The sequence below is a fragment of the Sinocyclocheilus rhinocerous genome, unplaced genomic scaffold, assembly GCF_001515625.1.
Source record: "Sinocyclocheilus rhinocerous isolate Xijiao unplaced genomic scaffold, SAMN03320098_v1.1 scaffold1406, whole genome shotgun sequence".
In the NCBI taxonomy this organism is placed as follows: Eukaryota; Metazoa; Chordata; class Actinopteri; order Cypriniformes; family Cyprinidae; genus Sinocyclocheilus; species Sinocyclocheilus rhinocerous.
Window position 1 is genome coordinate 883,094 of NW_015647095.1, and position 15,718 is coordinate 898,811.

The 15,718-nt window shown below is 35.1% G+C and overlaps 3 protein-coding genes and 1 long non-coding RNA gene across 11 annotated transcripts in view; 1 reads left to right on the top strand and 3 right to left on the bottom strand.

Moving 5' to 3' along the window:
- The window catches only part of LOC107708824 (segment polarity protein dishevelled homolog DVL-1-like), a 37,437-nt gene extending 35,983 nt beyond the window's left edge, over positions 1–1,454 (bottom strand). For both annotated transcript variants that reach the window (XM_016513153.1, XM_016513152.1), the window contains exon 1: positions 1,271–1,454. In XM_016513153.1, the coding sequence (XP_016368639.1) occupies positions 1,271–1,440 (170 nt within the window). In that variant the 5' untranslated portion in view covers positions 1,441–1,454. The remainder of the gene's footprint in view (positions 1–1,270) is intronic.
- Positions 1,089–5,481, top strand: LOC107708827 (uncharacterized). The gene is made up of 3 exons (XR_001636416.1): positions 1,089–1,186; positions 4,733–4,815; positions 5,028–5,481. It is a non-coding gene; the product is annotated as an uncharacterized LOC107708827 (long non-coding RNA).
- LOC107708825 (matrix-remodeling-associated protein 8-like) lies at positions 3,000–11,611 on the bottom strand. Of its 5 annotated transcripts, XM_016513156.1 has the most exons (11): positions 11,440–11,611; positions 10,938–11,026; positions 9,754–9,780; positions 9,346–9,648; positions 9,143–9,244; positions 7,361–7,852; positions 4,698–4,877; positions 4,566–4,596; positions 4,364–4,434; positions 3,916–3,993; positions 3,000–3,817 (listed from the first exon to the last, which is right to left on the bottom strand). In XM_016513156.1, exons 2-11 carry the CDS (start codon positions 10,951–10,953, stop codon positions 3,792–3,794), a joined length of 1,326 nt encoding a protein of 441 aa, XP_016368642.1. In that variant the 5' UTR covers positions 10,954–11,026; positions 11,440–11,611; the 3' UTR covers positions 3,000–3,791. The 5 variants fall into 5 exon arrangements, with proteins under 5 accessions (XP_016368642.1, XP_016368644.1, XP_016368643.1 ...); XM_016513158.1 differs by lacking the exon at positions 10,938–11,026 and having other exon boundaries at positions 4,719–4,877; XM_016513157.1 differs by lacking the exon at positions 10,938–11,026 and having other exon boundaries at positions 4,566–4,611; positions 4,719–4,877.
- Positions 11,612–12,934: 1,323 nt separating this feature from the next.
- Positions 12,935–15,718, bottom strand: LOC107708787 (aurora kinase A-interacting protein-like). Of its 3 annotated transcripts, none has more exons than XM_016513097.1 (4): positions 15,593–15,718; positions 14,817–14,912; positions 14,260–14,726; positions 12,935–13,199 (listed from the first exon to the last, which is right to left on the bottom strand). In XM_016513097.1, the coding sequence occupies exons 2-4, from the start codon at positions 14,866–14,868 to the stop codon at positions 13,083–13,085; spliced, it is 636 nt and encodes a 211-aa protein (XP_016368583.1). In that variant the 5' UTR covers positions 14,869–14,912; positions 15,593–15,718; the 3' UTR covers positions 12,935–13,082. The 3 variants fall into 3 exon arrangements, with proteins under 3 accessions (XP_016368583.1, XP_016368581.1, XP_016368582.1); XM_016513095.1 differs by having other exon boundaries at positions 15,588–15,718; XM_016513096.1 differs by lacking the exon at positions 15,593–15,718 and having other exon boundaries at positions 14,817–15,016.

The following is a 15,718-nucleotide window of genomic DNA, read 5'->3' on the forward strand; positions in this document are numbered from 1 at the left end:
AAAGTCTTATGGGTTTGAACTGACACGAGGATGAGTAAATGATTTTTCAGAATTTTCAGTTTTGAGTGAATTATCAATTTGGGTTTCCATCTCGTCTGGTCCTTCTCTTTCATATTTGGTTTTCTTTTTTGTTTTCCTTATCCATGTTATATTGTTTTCTGTGAAAACGTACACCGCTATCTGCATTAACAAATAACGTGACCATGGCAGCAGTCGATTTTTTTAATGGCAAAACCTGGGTCGCTGTCGTGAAACACTTAACGGTTTCCCTTTGCTAAGGGAAGTATTTAAGGGATTATATGCAACACCCTTAAGTCAATCCCTTAGGTAAGGGGAAATCACGCCTTAAGTCTCAGGGGGTAACTGCGGTTCAGACAGTAATAGAAACCAGTAACTGTTAGAACTGTTATGGAGGGGGAAAAAATAAATAAGTTCACAATAAGGTCACTGTTGGGGAAAATATAAGTAAAAATAAATAAATAGCAGTATGTACTGAAAAATCACTAGAGAGTGATGTAATAAATACTAGTAACTACTGGAATTAGTACTAGTCCAATAAATATCCAATTAAAATTAATTAAACTTGAAATTGAAAGGATACTAGCCAGTACTGGATTACTTACTAGTAATTACGAAATGTAACATAATGTAAAGACTAGTAGTTAGTAAGGCCTTCAAGTGCACCTGGGAAACACTTAGGCTACCCCTGAGTCAGATAAAATAATAATTAATAATTGATTACTAATTTGAATCAGTACATTATAACGAAAACAATAGCTTAAAAGATGCAGGTTTTTGCGATCACATCATTTCAATCCAGTAAACTCCTGTCCAACAATATATAATAAATAGATATAATATAGATCCGTTTTTCAGCCATGTTTCAATCGACACGCCCCTTCCACGGTGAAAACTCGGCAACTCGTTTATCATCTAGAACTCTTGGTTATTCATGTGCTCTGAACTGGTAATTAGGATAATTTGATACTTCCGTCTTTCACTTTAAAGGAAAACATACATGTTAAAGCGGCTTGCCACAGTGGTGGAGGGTTCTGAGTCGAGCACTCGCGCACTTTAGAACACGGGTTCAAAGCAGGTGCCAGCAGCAACAATGTAGCAACGTCACAACAAACGAACAACCAAACGTTCTAAACGCTTTCCAGGTTTGACAGCGTCTATAAGGCATGTGGGTCGATCATGGGTGTGATCGTGTTTTTTTTTTTACTAAACCACACTACAATATAAGCAAATCATATTTCTCCATACTTACCCGAAATCCTGATCCATAGATTTGAAAAAGAATTTATAACTGTTGACCGGACGGTTGTTGAGGACATTTTTAAAATCCGCCAACGTGACTTTTTCCGGAGAAACCGTCAGTTTCACTAAATAAGGGGTTTCTTCTTCGTCGATATGGTATATAATTTTGGTCTCCGCCATGAGTAGGCTTATATGGGTAGGAGGAAAAATTGAAATCGCATCATATGACCCCTTTAAAAACTGTACTTCATGTCCTTGCAAGACAAACCTTTGCAAATTTTAAGGGGTTTTATGTATTTAAGCCTGTTTATTTATTAAGGGGTTTCAAACATTAGATTTCAAAAGTTTACATTTAAAAAAAATATTTAAAAAAATAAAATACTCGCAAACATAAAAACATAGCATACAATTGTTGTCTGTAAATTGACAAAACAGAGAACTACTGTCATTGATGTTATAGATTTACATATCACAGATATATCACAAATTTAATTTTATTGTTATTTGTTTGTTTGTTTAGAACCAAACAAATTATACAAACGAGAATATATAATCAAACATGTCAGAGATATATAGAAAAATATACAGAACTATGCAATTGTATGTACAACATTTGTACAAATTAAACAGTTGCATTCTTTGTATTGCTTTCAGGGTTTTACTTTTAGATATTGTTTCCAAATATCTTTTTAATGTCCGTTTTTAAACGGTTTAAACATATAAATGTTTCCATTCCATTTGCTTTTATGAATATAATAACAAGGAATTATAATAATTAAATCAAACACATTAGATTTGTCTCACAATCCAATGAGGAACACATCATCACATCAGCTTAACAACAACCATGTACCTTAGAACATTCCCAAAATAAATTAAGTCTTTTTTTTTTTACAAATAACATTAACTTTTATATTTAATTGTATTGTTATATTGCAAAATTCTACAAATCAGTTTTTCAATACTGTATTTGAATAGAACATACATGGACAATAAAATGAATGAAAAATACTAAATGTTTAACTATTATAAACATTTCATACATTTATAGATAGATAGATTGATAGATTGATAGATAGAATAAATGTTCTGAATTTGTGCAAGCAAGCATGAGCACCAGGTACAGACATTTTGTGTTACAATATATTTTCTAACAGCAGGGGGCAGCTCTGTTCTTCTCTATACTTCCTGTATTCCTTACGTTATTTGAAAATTGTTTCGGAAACACGTCCAGGCCTACCAAAAGTAACACAAACTCCAGGCCCCAATCAGAGTCAATTAAACTCAGTGCTCACATTCTACATTTCACACTCTGCCTCACTGCACACGACAATTAAAGTGAGCTTCCTTTATTTATTAAACTTATTGGAGTTGATTCCACTGGCTCATGGATTTAGTAGTCAATCAAAACAACTTTTTGCAAAGAACATTCTTTTTCTTTGCTCAGTTTGTACTTAAAGTACCAATTTGTCTCTTGAAATGACCTGCTGTAAATGTACAAAACATAGCTTGTTTTAAATATTGCACACCGGCACAGCTAGTTCCCCATTCCTGTGGGACGTATGATATCAATTAAGACACTGCGATCAGAATCTGGTAACAGTGGGGCTCAACATTTGTAGACAACATTTGTAAAGAATGTAGACAATAGAGCTACAATGCCTTACACATGGAAAGAATGAATCTTAAGAATGAATGAAATATTTCAGAATCAACTTTATTATGTTTGTACATTGGTTCTCTATACCAACATGATCATTTATTGCCATTTTAAAGATAAAAGTACACTCCAGATCAAATAAAAACTACTGCATAAATGCTTCATAACCTATGTAAATGAACATCACTGACCAAGGAAATTGCTGAAAAACTGATGATGGAAAAAGATAAATGGGACTTGCTCATATAGCAAAAGCAAATAAGCTACAACTGTACCATCTACATAATGCTGTAAAACAAATACTGTAAAAAGACAATGGACCAAAGAAGTCCGGGTCAACAGGGCTCAAAATTATACGAGAAGTAACATAGAGATACACATACATCAGAATAACAAAAACAGCACATTTAATTGCCTTTGAGGTTCACTTGTGTACCATCTTTTACTATTTAGACCTGAAGCCACAGCTATTTGTTTGCTTCCTGAGTTTTATAAGAAATTTCCATTCAGATTCAGACATTTACAGTGGTTTCTACCACACAGAATTTGAGCTATTTCACTTTTTAAATGTAGAAATTTAACACAGAAGAGTACCAAATGCTGAATTCAGCAAATTGCTCTCCCACATTTTACATATGTTTAACTTGAATTCAATAGATTACCATTACGGTACACTGTGATTATGATAAGAAAAACATATCAATTTAATTGACTTACCAATATCAACAGAATTTGAGTATTATAAGATCATGTAAGCAGTAATTATGCTGCAGAAAGACAGTAAGTCCATTCCTTTTCTCAATGTAAATGTAAAGTCCTTGAATCTCTTCTCATTCAGCACGCTCTGGACCAGCCAGCAGCTCACTATGAATCACGTCCATGACATTCTCTCCATTTCTTCAGTTGAGAGAGAGGAAGACAGAGGAAGAGTGTGTTAATACATCACAATGCATCTGGTTATCCGGAACGAGATTCACTAATTGAGACCACATTACCTCTGTTTAGATCAATAACTTTTGGAGAGGGATAGTTGTTTGCCGCTGCCCTTTCTTTCATTATGTTGTTCTTGTAGTCTAAATAAAAATACAAGGATTTCTTCAATATATGCTGATATAAATATGAAAACATGAAAAATTATGTTAAATCACCATCTATTAATATACATCAGATGAGAGATATTCAGCAAAAAAAATATATATATATCACTGAAAATTCCTTGCTAAAAAACAATAACCAACCAATTAAAAAAAACAATCCTGTGGTAATTTAAACCAAGAGTCTTGTTCTTGTGAATACTGGAGGAAATAAAAATGGATTCTTTAGACTTTCCAGAGCACTAGTTACAGCATCTACAATCTTTTCTGGTTATTTTCATAAAGTCTTAATTTTTAAATGACCTACTTCAGCTTTAAGAGAAATCATGGAAAATGTGGTTGCACTTACCCAGTCGCAAGTCCTCCTGATTGTAGGGTTGCAGTTCTGTGGCATCGAGCTCAATGGATGTCCTCCGACCCCTGCCAAGTAAAGCAAAAGTTATGCTTTTTATGTATTAGCGAGTGTAAAATGATTATTGCGGACTCAAAAACACTGAATGAAGCTGAATTGACAAAACTGGAGAACTTTATCAGTCCATTTAAATCCTTACCGTTCAGACCATCGAACCTCAAACTCAGGCCCTGAAACAGATAGGTCTATAATATGAAATGTCAAAAGAGAGTTCAGTAAGATTCAAGCCTATAATCTCAAAGGTACTAATTATATATTTAAATGTGTTCACCAATCATCCACATGATCCTACTTTTTTTTCTGCAGTGCCTCGTGGTCATAATGATGCCAATGAGCATTAACAGAAGCAGCAGGAAGATTGCCAGGATGTAGCCCACTTGGTGCAATAGGTGAGTTTGATTCTCAGGCAGAATTACATTGAGGACGTGGGGCGCTTCAACCATGTTTGTATCTGCAAAGAAAACATGAGAAGACCAGATGAATGAGAACTCTTAAATATCTGATTTTAAAACATTTAACTACTTTATGCTGTACTAAAAGGCAGGCAAGAAAGAAAGCCGAAAAGCCCTGATTACTAGTTTGTTTTTCCCATTTCACCCAGGCCTGGCAGGCGAGAGGGGAGAGGGACAAGGTTTCATGTCAGAATGGCCAAAACAGGCGTAATGAGTTCCAGACCTGATGTCATGCCGCAGCAATGGAGAAAAAAAACACAAACCACAAGAACGGGAAGCGATAGTGCAGGCGGAGAGAAATACCACCACTTCATGGTCAGTCTGTCTGGAGACATTTTCCACTTATTTAGTGCCCCACAATAAAATTGAGAATTTAGATTTAATCTGCTAAATCTTCAGGGATCGCATGTCAGTAGTGTTTATACGACCAAATAAACCAAACAAACTCACTGAATGCTGCTGTTTGTGTGTTTTACAGTATTGTAAATCTTGTTCTTGGCTTAACAACACAAAAAATGACTTCTTCATCCTAAAACTAACAGACATTATGATTACTTTGAGTCATTATGTCTCATCATCGCAATGAACAATGAAGAATCAAATGAGTTGCACATGGTAAGTGTTCATATTTGTATAATACTGAAGTGTTTAACATTTAACAACGCAAATTGTATTGGAATACAACACATATAAAAAATGTGTGTATTATTTATAATGCCATTTTTGTTTATTGTTTAGAGGACAGCCGGAGAGAAAAAAAGAGGGAAAAATTAACTCATCCAAGTTAAACTGTTGAATGTGCATTAATCTCTAGATAGTGTTAAAATTTTAACAAGAACGTTAAAAAAATATATTATTTAATATCCTTTAAAAAATAGCAATATTAAATTTTTTTTAAATGTTAACTATTTAAAATTTTAAAATAAATATTATGTAAATATATTAAATTAAAAAAAACGGAAGAATTAATGAATTAAAAAATTTATTAAAATTAAATATATTTATAAATATTTTTGTTTTCTTCCCATTTAAAAATTACAAGGTCACATTCAGACAATGCACTAAATCTATAGGATAGCTGACTGACACCACTTCTAGTAGAGTGGGGCAAAATGTTTACAGACATGTGAGGATGTGAATCTAACACAGACCATTCCCGCTTTGAGCTTTCATGTTACAGCGGGCCAGATGTTGTACAGATGTGGCTTTTCATGTCAAAAACCAGCCCATTGCCAATGCAAGATGGGGAATATTGTCAAAATTTATTAAAATTAAATATATCTATAAATATTTTTGTTTTCTTCCCATTTAAAAATTACAAGGTCACATTCAGACAATGCACTAAATCTATAGGATAGCTGACTGACACCACTTCTAGTAGAGTGGGGCAAAATGTTTACAGACATGTGAGGATGTGAATCTAACACAGACCATTCCCGCTTTGAGCTTTCATGTTACAGCGGGCCAGATGTTGTACAGATGTGGCTTTTCATGTCAAAAACCAGCCCATTGCCAATGCAAGATGGGGAATATTGTCTGAGCAATGATGGTAAAATCTGCAAACCCCCTGAAGAAAGCAAGACGTTGCTGTGACCTTTTCTGGGGCTGTTATAGTTTATAAAGTGAGCTCAGCCATTGCTAAGCAGGGGAAATATGAAGCACTCTTCCAATAAAACCTCCCCCACCTCCTTTATGACCTATTCACTACATTTCTGTTGAAAACATTCACTCGTACAAACTCATCTTTACAAGTGTTTTGTAACACAGAGACGGCAATGACAAAGCCAAAATTACTGGAGTGAGTCAATCTGAACAAAGGCAAAAGACAAAGGCATTTTAGACAGCTCAAAAAAGAAAAAAACAAAGAGAGAGATGGAAAGAATACTGTAAAATTCCCACTGCATAATGGAGAAGACGGAGCAGAAAAGTAAACAGAGAGAAAAAGGCAGGAAGTAAATGTAGTTCTCAGACAACAACCCCCACAAACCCAAATACACACGTAAAAGGAGGAGCTGATTTAGCTGATTAGGAAAACACAGAAATATATGTTTAAAAGCTAGGAAAAAGAAAAGTGCACTGTTTTGCAAAAAAATATTTTTCTTTAAGTCTTGTCTGTCATGCAACAAAAAAGGAAAAGAGGCAGAATTTTTTGAAGAATCATTTGACAGATCCTGCCATACAACGTCTGGTCATAAAGACTACAAAGAAAAAAAGCACCATAAAAGTGATCCATACAACTTCTGCACTATATTCCAAGTCTTCCAAAGCCATATAATAGCCTTTTATTGGATCTTGACTTTCCTTTGTCACTTTAAGATCAACAGCTCATTAAAGTTATTCAAAAACTAATGAATTCAAATTACACCATACAGGACTGGAACCAAATTAGAGTAAATAATGACAGAATTTTGCTATTTTCTTCTAAAAAATCAACAATGCAACAAATAAAAGACCTAAATCACATTTAAAAAGATTCTCTTACTTGGGTCATCAGCAGGTGGGACAGGATAAGAAGAATGAGTTTTTGGTGCATCAGTAGAGGCACGTGTTGGAGGCAAAGGCTGGACAGAAGGGCCGACGATCACCCTAAAGATTCGTCTTTCATGTAGGCCACAGTAGTGATGGTGAAGATGGCAGGAATACAGGCCTTTATCAGAGGGCTGAATGTTGTGGACGCTCAGGGAGAAATCCCCCATGGAGAAGGCATCGGTTGAGATGTTCATCTTATTCCGGAGGAAGAGCGGCCCGTATTGCTGATTCTCTCCAGAGGCGTACATATCGATGAGGCGGTCTGCTCGGTCATGGGTGACCCCAGGTGCCTGCCAGTCCCAGCGGACCACCTGCTGCTGGCCCTCGTCCCTCTGACTGTCTGTCCACAATTGCCTGCGGTTCACACAGGGAAGCACCACACTCTTCCCCACCAGAACCACAAAAATGGATTTATCACCATCCCAGACACGTTTTTCCTTTCGAGCTGCAGAGATTGACATTTTTTAAAATAATAATAACGTTTAATTCATATAGTGTTAAATTAAACATATTATTAAAAAAAGATTACATTTGAAAATCATAATGTTTTATGCTCAACTTGGTTGGATTATAAGCACAGAAATGACACACTTCAGTTTAAAGGGGTCATATGATGCTTTTTTAAAGATCATTATTTTGTGTATTTGGTGTAACAGAATATGTTGACATGCTTTAATGTTCAAAAAACACATTATTTTTCAAATACTGTACATTATTGTAGGTCCTCTATGATAGAATAGAATCAGCTTGTAACACTCCAAAGAGAAAGGAAAACTTGAAATCGCATCATATGACCCCTTTAACGTAAACATGCCTAAAACTATGGAAGTACAGAAGCTCATTAACAAGTAAAAAAAAAAATGAAATAAAGCCACATTGTGTGATAAAAAGTCACATTGTTAGACATAAAGACACTATGTGAGATAAAAAGTCACAATTATGAGAAAAAAGTCATATCGCAAGATAAAAAGTCAAAATTGTGAGATATAAAGTCATATTGTGCAATAAAAAGTACTATTGCAAAATAAAAAGTCATAATAGAAATAGAAAGTCATTTTGTGAAATAAAAAGGCACATTCAAAGATATAAAGTCACAGTTTTTAGATATAAAGTCAGTGACTGAGAATTTATTTATTCACTTTTTAACGCCATGCCAGCATCAAGGCTATTTTCATATTTATTGCCGATCTCTGAATAAATCATACAAGGTATACAATTAACAAAAGGTTATAAAAGACATTTCAGATGTACACTAGACAAAAATTCTAAATAAAATTCAGGTGATACATTTGTAAATAAATCAGTTAAACACACCTCTGAATAAAACCGTTGTCTATTTACATTAAAAACAGTACAATCCAATAAAATATGCTTCACAGTCACTTTAGTTTGGCAAGTAAGGCATGATGGTGATTCTTCACCTTTTAATAAACATCCATGCGCAAATCTTGTATGACCTAAAAGACACCTTGTAAAAACAACTTGATCATACCTAGATTTAAAATTAGTAAAAAAAAAAAATGTTTTAATCTTACACTAGGATTTGTTTCATATAGTTTATTTGTCATGACTGAGAAATAAACATTCTCAAATGCGTAAAATAAAGTCACAGTTGTGAAATGTATAGTTGCAATCACTTTTTTTTCTAATTTTTAATTCTGAGGTGGAAAAAGTCTTCCTTTCTTGTGTTTTTCAGTTTTTAAACAAACAATAGATGTGAAGCTTATTCTCTTACGTGATTTAGTGACGTTGAGCTGGATTTGAATGGACTGGTGGACCTTGCAATAGTGGTGATGTAGGTTGCAGGTATAGATACCTTTATCATTCACGTCCACATCTGCGCAAACAAAACAGCAACAGAAGAATGGCAGGTATTAAATATCACGAGAAAAAGAATCAAAAGAGTGACATCGACATGGTCTAAAAGGATGAACCTACTATTAATAACTAGTGAGAAATTTCCATCGCTGAAGGCGTCTTTTGAAATAGTAATTCGGCCCCTGTTGTAGTCGTTGTACAAGCGCTCTCTTCCCGCTGAGAACATATCTAAAATGCGCTCCACAGTGTAATCGGGTTGGTTCCGGATCAGGTCCCAGTGCACGACGCGCTGACGGTCCCGCAGGCGATCCTGTCTCCAAACCATCCGCTGGTTATGACACGGCAGTAGAACATCAGACCCGGCTGGAACAGTAATGTTCCTTGCCTCCACAACCACACTTGGCATGCTGTTTTGGGCCCAGGCTAAAAGACATGCACATACATTACATTATATATTAATCTGGGTTTATGCGGTATGAAAAAACATTGGGAAACTGTGACCAAACAACTGTTTTGTTGCTCACTCACCACATGGTAAGATCAAGGCAGTCCAGACTGAAATGAGAACAAGAACACAAGCCTTAGAATTACTGAAGGTGTAAGTCACACTTAATGACATCATCTGAATATGTAAATTTGGCATCTGCCCTGTAGATGTTTCAAACACCGAACTCTGCCCCAAATCACTGTTTGCATCAGTCAGTGTTTATATTGTAAATGCAGACACATTAAAACAGTTCAGAACTGCATAAGACTTATTACTAAATACTGCATTTGCTGCTATGCCAACACAAAGAGAAACAGCACAGAGGATCCATTCATTCCCTCTCAGCAGTCAGACCTGTAATCCAGAAGATAAATACTGACTTTCTGAAGGCCTCAGTCTCCACAACCATCACGAAAACTACAGCAAATGTCACCTAATCAGAAAAAAAATCTATCTATGGTTACGAAATAGAAATGGTCAAGGTCACAGTACATGGACAGTCAACTACCACCATCCAACACCAGATGTGTAATCATGTGAGGAATGCAAGGGGTGAATTTGTGATTTGCTTGTTCATTTTTTTTCTTGTCTAAACAAGATTTGATCATCATTAAACATTGACGTGTCTTGCCACATTAAACTAAATCTATAAAATGAAATAATAAAATGTATATACTAATGAATTCATTTTAAAAATAAATAAATAAATAAAAACAGAATGCAAGACAAGCAAAAAATGACTGTCTGCCTCTGTAATTCAATTAAATATATTGAGGTCAAGAAAACAAAACAGGTCAATGGCATATTTTTGTTATAATGCAAAGAAAGAAAGAAAATAAGAAAGAAACATGTAAATGCTAAAAATCCCATTAAAAGCAAAGTAAAAACTAACTTGTATGAACGAAAGAGAGATTATGTTTAGGAGGGTAGTGAAAGCAAAGTATGGCCACAAAGAAAAAAAATTTCAAAACCCCAAACCCTGTAATTGTCTTTACACGCATGACAGTGTTTAAACAAGAAGACTATTAAACATTTACGTGTCTTTCCACACAAAAGACTACTATTTAAAAAAAAAAATTTGAATGCAAGGAGAGCAAAAATAACTTTTTGTTTTTCCCCATCTGTAATGCAACTTGATTTATATTCTCAGACCAGGTTTTACACTCTTTTAACAGAAATAAAAGAGAAGTCATGAAGAAAACATTGCTAAATTCCCCTGACAAACCTGAGAAGTAGCACATGTGGAGAAAAACACATCGTTTACTACTGCTGATGTTGCAGAATGAAGACGGTGACTCACTGACTCGTTCATAACTAACAAACAGAACTGACTTCAGTTAGAGGAAGCCATAATTTAGTGAAGCACAACAACACACACTCTTTAAATCAGACAAAGCTGCACAATTTAAAGAGACACGAAGGGGGGAGAAGCAGGTTAACAGAAAGAGAAAAACTAAGCAGCTGCCGTTTTAAGACGTTTAATCTAAACCGTTCTGCCAAATATATAGACAAATCAGCATATATTTTTGACACAGAAAACTGAAAAACAAAGGGAAGGAGAGTTGGCAGGACGCCAGCACGAGACTTACTAAAGACAAAATTTAATGCACAATTCCATATTTACTTTGAAGGATGCAACACAATGTTGTGTAGGTAAAAAAATTCAAAGCAGTAAAAATTAAATTAAATAAGTATGGGAATTCGTTAAGAATTATTTGGCTACTTACTGTATGGCACAAGAAACATGTCCGAAAAGTGGTGAAGATATTTGTTATTTCTGGCGCGAGATGAAAATGTTTTTCATAGGACTGTCACCTCACCTCAGAAGTTTCGTCGACCAGCGACAGAAAACAAAATCTTTGCCGTCTGCTAATCTGGACCACTAACATGCTCCTCCTCCAGAATATTTACCATCATGAAATACTAAACTCTCTCACATTACTTGCGAATATTTCATAATTTATACCGGGTTTCAACAGCAACACATGATCATATCTACATAATAAAAACGTATTCGGGTATATATATATATATGACCCTGAGGCTCAACTATTTTCTGCAATTCTCCAGCTGTGGTCCTTGGAGAGTCTTTAGCCACTAAAACGCTCCTTCTCAGCGTGCATTAGGACGATATAGACACACGTCCTCTTCCAGGCAGATTTGTAATATTTTCTGTTGATTGGAAATTATTAATTATTGCCCTGATGGTGGAAATGGGAAGTCTAGCTCTTTTCTTAAAGTCACTTTCTAGTTTGTGAAGCTCAATTATCTTTTGCTGCACATCAGAAATGTATTCTTTGGTTTTTCTCATTGTGATGGATGATTAAGGGAATTTGGCCTTTGTTTTCCCTCCTATTTATATTCCTGTGAAACAGGAAGCCATGGCTGGATAATTTCATGTTCATAATCACCCTGGTATGCTCAAAATTGTAAATATGAATGGGAACATACTTCACAGATATTTTACTGATAAGAATTTCTAGGGGTACCAATAATTGTGTCCAAAAACAATTATTTCATAATGAGATTTCCCCCCATTTTCAATTGTTTTAGTTCAATGAAAGGTTAGATATTTGTGATTTAACTTAAATGATTTTAGCAAATGGCTGCAATATAACAAAGAGTGAAAAATTTAAGGGGGTCTGAATACTTTCCGTACCCACTGTATATGGCCCTGTATATATATATATATATATATATAAAATTCTACAACAAATATTAAACTTACTATTTTTGATATACACATAAACGCTATCGCGTATCAATGAACTCATTAATGAACATCATTAATTATATGGAATACTTGCACTTTATTCATTTCAAAATATATTTAATGAACATCTAAAAAGATATATTAAAACTGTGGTAGACAACTTACATATAATACATTAATAATACAAATTATTTAGTAAAATCATATAATTAACTAAAATAAAATACATCTGACATTTAACAGGTTATTCCATAGCATTATAGACATAACATTATTATTTTATTTTAATTGTTGGTTTGGAATGAGGCCTGTGAGCCTCAGGACTAATAAGATACACTACAGTATAGTAAATGGACTACACTACAGTAGGCATGGAGATGATTTGCTTCACCCTAGTGGTGACTAGAGAATATAGTTTCTGAAAAAAAAAGGAGATGGGTTTGTTTGTGTCATTCATATAAGGTGTAGGTGATATGGGCTGTTAAAACATTGCACAACTAAGAGGTGGGAGATGAGGCCTTTTTATTGCAGTAATGAGTACATATACAGTACATATGGATTTCAGGTCACTGTTTTGTTCCAGATGCAGTAACAGTAGAGTGAATGGTATTATGAACAAACACAAGTCAAAAAATATTTAAATAGCACAGATGTTAATTAATCTCTTTTAGTCTGACTCGTTCTGACATAGACTTTGGGTGCTGTACATCCATCTGGGGCTCTCTTCAGTCCAGCTCGCCTAACGATTCGGGCAAGATCTCTCTCAAACTTAACCTGAAAATTTAAGAAATAAATTGAATGGAACACAATACATCAGTATGGTCTAGTCTCTAAATGTAAATGTCTTGTATTCGCAAAACACTTCAGAGTTTGAAAATACAACTTCGTTTCATCAGATAGGCTACCTGTTTCTTTTTAATAGACTTTTACCCCCCCCAAAAAAATACACAGCTTATGACTTGAATACCTCTGCACCCAATCTCTAGAATAAGGAAGTCACTTTTACAGCACCTTCTGATCACACTGCCAAAAAGTGATGTTCTTCCTTAGTATTTCTGTATTGTTTTTCAGTGCAAATGTCTAAAGAATCTTAAATCAATACACATTTACTTCAGAAGCATGTTTTTTGAGAAACTGAGCTTGATTAAAAAGTGAAAAAGAGAGGTAATGATTAAAACAAGAACAAATATTTGCCAATGGGCTTAGAAAATCTTTATTCAAATTGAAAACAACTTTTTATACCCCAATGGCAGGTATTTGTTCTTGTTTTAAGCTCACTTAATTTTGTCAGATTTCTCAGAATGCATGCCTTCCTGTGTTAAAATTTGCATATCAGTAAATGTACCTTGATTTAAGAATTTTTCCATATTTGTACTGTAAAACAAAACAAATACTGAGAACATTTTTTTTTTTTTTTTGCAGTTTATGCAACATTTCATGCCATGACTTTATGAATTTAAGACTATACACTCCAATTTATGACCTTTTTAGGCCTTAATTTGTTGAAGGGTGAATTTGGACTTTTTAAGACAAATTTAACACCACAGAATCCCTGAATATACTTCGTTATATTTTAAATCACATAACACAAAAAAACACTATTTACTCTTGATGTCTAGATCAGTGGTTCCCAAACCTGTCTTGGAGGACCCCCTGCCCTGCACATTTTGCATGTCTCCCTAATCAGACACTTTAGTTCTTGCAGTCTCTACTAACAAGCTGATGAGTGGAATCAGGTGGTGTGTTAGATAAGGGAGACATACAAAAGGTGCAGGCAGGGGGGCCTCCAGGACAGGTTTGGGAACCACTGGTCTAGATGACTAACATAACTGACCTGTTTTTTCTTCCTCCTGACATCTTTCACCCTCCTCCTCAGGAACTTGGTCCGTTTTAGCAGCTTCTTGTATTTGTGCCTGTTCATCTTCCTTCGTCGGATCTGCAGCACATTCTTGCAGTTCAGTGGTGTTGAGCTTTCCCCATCCTCCGGTAATGGCACCGCAAATGGAGGCAGCACCATGGATTTTCCCAGAAACTCACCTTCATCCAAAGGCGGTGAAGCCTCCAGCAATGGGGGGAGAGAGTAGCGCAGAGAAAGCCAGCTTTCCAAGGGTGAAACTGATAGTTTACGGGGCACAAGAACCTCCTCTAACTCTGGCTCAAGAGGTGTCCATAGTTTGGGTGGAAGTTTGTTGTCAGCGGCTGAAGTGAAGCATCTGTTTGAATATTTAAGAGCTCTGAAATGAGTAGAATGACAGTGTTGCACAACACTGCATAACGCCTGGCTCTGGTTCTGCAATGAACCTGGAAAACAAAAGAAAAAAGTATGGGACATTGTAAAACTATCTAGAAAAATGAAATGTGTTATTGATGCAAAAATTGAATAAGCTTTACCAGACACTTTGAAAAGCAGGTTCAGCCGTGAAACCACCCTTGGAAGAAACATGGTTTACAGTCCTATGGCCGTTGCACCTTCAAGAGCATCATGGACTGAAAATATAATATACAAAATATATAGTTGTGTAGCTTCCAAATGGGTGTTTCGTTAACCACAAGCAATTTTATGTCCCGGGGATGATTTTTACAGATTTTCTTTGCAATATATAAAGGTCACGATAAAGCTGTCTTGGAAACTAATTATTTGCAAAGCAATGCATGTATCTTTTTAAGCATAAACGCATAAAATAGCTTGAAATGTATATATTTTATTACTACTATCCTCAGTTGTGGTTTCCATCACGACCAACAACTTTGCCACTAAGTATTTCTAAAGTTAGTGTATTTTTAACCAAAAAGACATGGTTAAAGTAAATATGGTCAGTAAATGAACAGCATGCTTTAGACGAAATACGAAAAAATTGCTATAACGTTAGCCTTAGCAACAGCAACACTGTAATCAGGGTACAACTAATAAAATCACTATTTATATATATAAAATCACACAAAACTGATATACTGACAGGAACGTCACGGTATAGACTACACTGTATAACGTTACTATTCAGTTCATGCTGGAGGAGTCTTTCATTCATCTTTAATTCAAGCCAGCTGTTAGCTTGGCTTCATAGCGTTAGTATTGGGTGATAAGTATATAGACATTAATACATCTGTAAACAAGTAGGCAACTCTTATGCTCTTTTAAGAAATACCAATCAGATCACATACCTTGCCAGTTCAAGAATGTTCAATGTGACTCTGTCTATTTCCGGTCCATTGAATATGGAGGTTCCCCTGAGAACGGATTTAACCTTCAAAGGTTCCGAGCCAGATATGTTGCGGTACAAATAGCTGTTGTT